General features: G+C 52.0%; 1 protein-coding gene across 1 annotated transcript in view; it reads right to left on the bottom strand.

Annotated features, from left to right (window-relative positions):
* The window catches only part of LOC112069314 (spermatid perinuclear RNA-binding protein-like), a 228,774-nt gene that overhangs the window by 68,567 nt on the left and 156,109 nt on the right, over window positions 1–4,098 (bottom strand). Inside the window, exon 2 of the mRNA XM_024136621.2 lies at window positions 591–778. Coding sequence (XP_023992389.2) covers window positions 591–593 — 3 coding nt within the window. The 5' untranslated portion in view covers window positions 594–778. The remainder of the gene's footprint in view (window positions 1–590; window positions 779–4,098) is intronic.

Raw genomic sequence — 4,098 nt, 5'->3', positions numbered from 1 at the left:
CTCGTTTTCTCCTCTCTTGTTCTCTCCATTTCGCTCTTCCTCTCCTCTATCCAACGTGTTCCTGAAGTCCTCTCTCGCTCACTTCCTCTACTATCTCTATTTTTCCCCTCTCCCCCCATTGATGAACCAAGTCATGGCCCAATTCTAGGTGCACTGTTGTCTTACTGATCAGAGTAATATTACACACCTCACCATCCACCTACTTCAACTCTGTCTTCACACTGACATTAGTAACACAATCTAGGGACCATCTATGCTGGCCCTTTTGCCTCTTTCCAGGCCCTTGTTGTAAATAAGACTTTGTTTTCAACTGAACTGCCTAGTAAAATATGTTAAATAAATAACAAATAAAAAGCATCCATGCTGCAAACTTCCCAGGTTGTTATCTACTAAACAAGTATCTCCGCTGAACAATAACTCAATAACTGTATTGAGCTGTATGTCTACTGTAGAAAATAGTCAGCAGCTTTCACTGTCTAACAGAATAGATTAACATATTGATACTCCTCACTCATCATACACATTCTGACAGGAAGCACTTGCACAAGCAGAAACACACAAACATAAAAACACACATACACACTACTTACCATGCCTGCAGGAGGAGTGGGGGCTCCTTGTTTGTCTCCTTTTGTGACCCGGGTGCGTTGCCGGGTGCGTTGCCGGTGTGGCTCTGTGTTATCAGGACAGGTCAGGGATTTCCTCTGCTCTCTGACTCCTCATACGCTCCCCTCTGACCGAGCCCCCCAGACTACAGACCGGACTTTCTCTGTCTCACCTGGAGGGAGAGAGAAATGGAGAGAGAAAGAAGGATGGATGGATGGATAGATAGAAAGAGACAGAGAGAGAGATGGATAGATAGAGAGAGAGAAAGACAGAGACAGAGACAGAGAGAGAGGCAGGGAGAGAGAGAGAGACAGAGAGACCGGGAGAGAGAGAGAGACAGGGGAGAGAGAGAGACAGAGACAGAGAGACAGGGAGAGAGAGAGAGACAGGGGAGAGAGAGAGAGACAGGGAGAGAGAAAGGAAAATACTGATCAGTCAATGTAACCAGAAAATAGTATATCTACCAAAACCCTCCTTAATAATGATCCTACAGCTACAATACATGACCACTCCTCACCCCCTTTCCTACTTTAGAACACACACACACCTCAGCAGGGTTATGGCCTAGTCTTTGTCTGCAGGTAGAGAGAGGAGAATGCATTGCTAAGCTGAAGACGAGACAGTCCAGCCTTATTCATATTTCATGATCTGGGAGGAGAGCTGTGGAAAAACCACTGATGTGAAGCTTGTTTTTATCTGCAGTTATGTACACACACACACTGACAGTTACACACACACACACACTAACAGACACACACACACATACTGACAGTTACACAGACACATTGACAGTTACACAGACATACTGACAGACAGATACACCAACACTTACAGAGACATGCATTTTCAAAAACGGCCTGCTCCAGTTTCTGTGATTTATCTAGCCTAAATGATTCTGCTGCCCACTCGAGCCTAGCCTATCTGTCTGTCAGCTCTCCCTCTCACACCTCCCTCTCACAACCTTCCCTCTCACCTCGTCTCTCTCACTTCGTCTGCCTCTCACCTCGTCTGCTCCTCTCACCTGTGTCCCTTTCACCTCGTCTCCCTTCTCACCTCGTCTCCCTCTCACCTCGTCTGCTCCTCTCACCTCGTCTGCTCCTCTCACCTCGTCTGCTCCTCTCACCTCGTCGTCCTTCTCACCTCGTCTCCCTCTCACCTCGTCTGTCCTCTCACCTCGTCTGCTCCTCTCACCTCGTCTGCTCCTCTCACTCAGTTCCCTCTCGACTCTGCTCCCTCTCACCTCGTCTCCTCTCACCTCGTCTCCCTCTCACCTCTCTGCTCCCTCCCTCGTCTCTCTCTCACCTCGTCTGCTCCTCTCACCGTCTCGTCTCACTCGTCTCCTCCACCTCGTCTCTCCCTCTCACCTCGTCTCCCTCTCACCTCGTCTCCTCTCACCTCGTCTCCCTCTCACCCTCGTCTCCCTTCTCACCTCGTCTTGCTCCTCTCACCTCGTCTGCTCCTCTCACCTCTCCCCTCTCCACCTCGTCTCCCTCGTCTCTCCTCTCAGCCTCGTCTGCTCCTCTCACCTCGTCTCCCTCTCACCTCGTCTCCCTCTACCTCGTCTGTCCTCTCACCTCGTCTCTCCTCTCACCTCGTCTCTCCTCTCACCTCGTCTCCTCCTCTCACCTCGTCTCCTCGTCTGCTCCTCTCACTCGTCTGCTCCTCTCACCTCGTCTCCCTTCACCTCGTCTCCTCCTCACCTCGTCTGCTCCTCTCACCTCGTCTCTTCCCTCTCACCTCGTCTCCCTCTCACCTCGTCTCCCTCTCACCTCGTCTTCCCCTCTCACCTCGTCCCTCCTCTCACCTCGTCTGCTCCTCTCACCTCGTCTCCCTCTCACCTCGTCTCCCTCTCACCTCGTCTCCTCCTCTCACCTCGTCTGCTCCTCTCACTCGTCGCTCCTCTCACCTCGTCTGCTCCTCTCACCTGTCTCCCTCTCCACCTCGTCTCCCTCTCACCTCGTCTCCCTCTCACCTCTCTCCCTCTCACCTCGTCTACTCCTCTCACCTCGTCTCCCTCTCACCTCCCTCTCACCCCTCTCTCCTCTCACCTCGTCTCCCTCTCCACCTCTCTCCCTCACCTCGTCTCCCTCTCACCTCGTCTCCCTCTCACCTCGTCTCCCTTCACCTCGTACTGCTCCTCTCACTCGTCTGCTCCTCTCACCTTCGTCTCCCTCTTCACCTCGCCTCCCTCTCACCTCGTCTCCCTCTCACCTCGTTCTCCTCTCACCTCGTCTCCCTCTCACCTCGTCTCCCTCTCACCTCGTCTCCCTCTCACCTCGTCTTACTCCTCTCACCGTCGTCTACTCCTCACCTCGTCTACTCCTCTCACTCCTCTCACCTCGTCTCCCTTCTTCACCTCGTCTCCCTCTCACCTCGTCTCCCTTCTCACCTCGTCCCCTCTCACCTCGTCTACCCTCTCATACTTGTTTCTCTCTCACCTTGTCTGCTCCTCTCACTATGTTAATGGGGGATTTAGCCTGGCAGAATAATAACTCACAATCATCATTCATCATGTATCACAGATTAACAAGGGGAGTGTCAAACGGTGGAAAGTTTGACGTGTTAAGTCCGGTGGTTGTGGTTTCCCTGGAAAACAATCTCCATTCCCATGGATTAGGTCAACTGGGCAGGTAGAAGAACCAGAGGTGGACAGGACGCAGGCAGGAACACACACACACCAGTGTGTCAGAGGGCACGTACATTCGGGACCTCTCATCCCAAACAGCAGCGGTATAGGTGTGATGTAACCGTACCTCTCCTTGCCTGGCTAAAGTGACAGACTTGCGTCAGCCAGGCTAAACTTCTCCACCCTGTCCTGTATGGAATGCCGTAAAGGTCCCCCGCCTCTCAAAACATACGCATCAAATAAGAGGCTGACACTCTCTCCCTGAACCTGCCGTTGCTGCCCTACCAGAACCTGCCCTCTCTGACTGCAGTGTGACTGACTGGGTGCTATAGACACATCCCAGTAGAGGAGGAGGTACCCCAACCAGCAGTATATCCTCCCAGCTTGCTCTGGTCTCTAGCTGCTCTGACTGCAGTGTGACTGACTGACTGACTGCTGCTTTGCTACAGATAAAACCACCACATACCACTGCTATGCCAGTGAGGCCACAGGGACACTTGGATTGGGTTTGACAAGAGCCATGTATTTAAATATATGACTGGGTTTAACAAGCCACCAGCCACATGCAACGCTACCAATCAACCCCATTATCATGGAACAGAACAGTAAAGCAACACCACACCACCGAGAGCTCTTCTAAAACAACACCACACCCCCGAGAGCTCTACTAAAACACCACACCCCCGAGAGCTCTACTAAAACAACACCACACCACCAAGCTCTACTACAACAACACCACACCACCAAGCTCTACTACAACAACACCACACCACCAAGCTCTACTACAACACCACACCACCAAGCTCTACTACAACACCACACCACCGAGAGCTCTACTAAAACAACACCACACCACCGAGAGCTCT

This window comes from Salvelinus sp. IW2-2015, unplaced genomic scaffold (genome assembly GCF_002910315.2).
Source record: "Salvelinus sp. IW2-2015 unplaced genomic scaffold, ASM291031v2 Un_scaffold976, whole genome shotgun sequence".
NCBI classification, from domain to species: domain Eukaryota; kingdom Metazoa; phylum Chordata; class Actinopteri; order Salmoniformes; family Salmonidae; genus Salvelinus; species Salvelinus sp. IW2-2015.
Note: the sequence above shows the minus strand (reverse complement) of the source record. Positions and strands in the feature narration are given on the sequence as shown.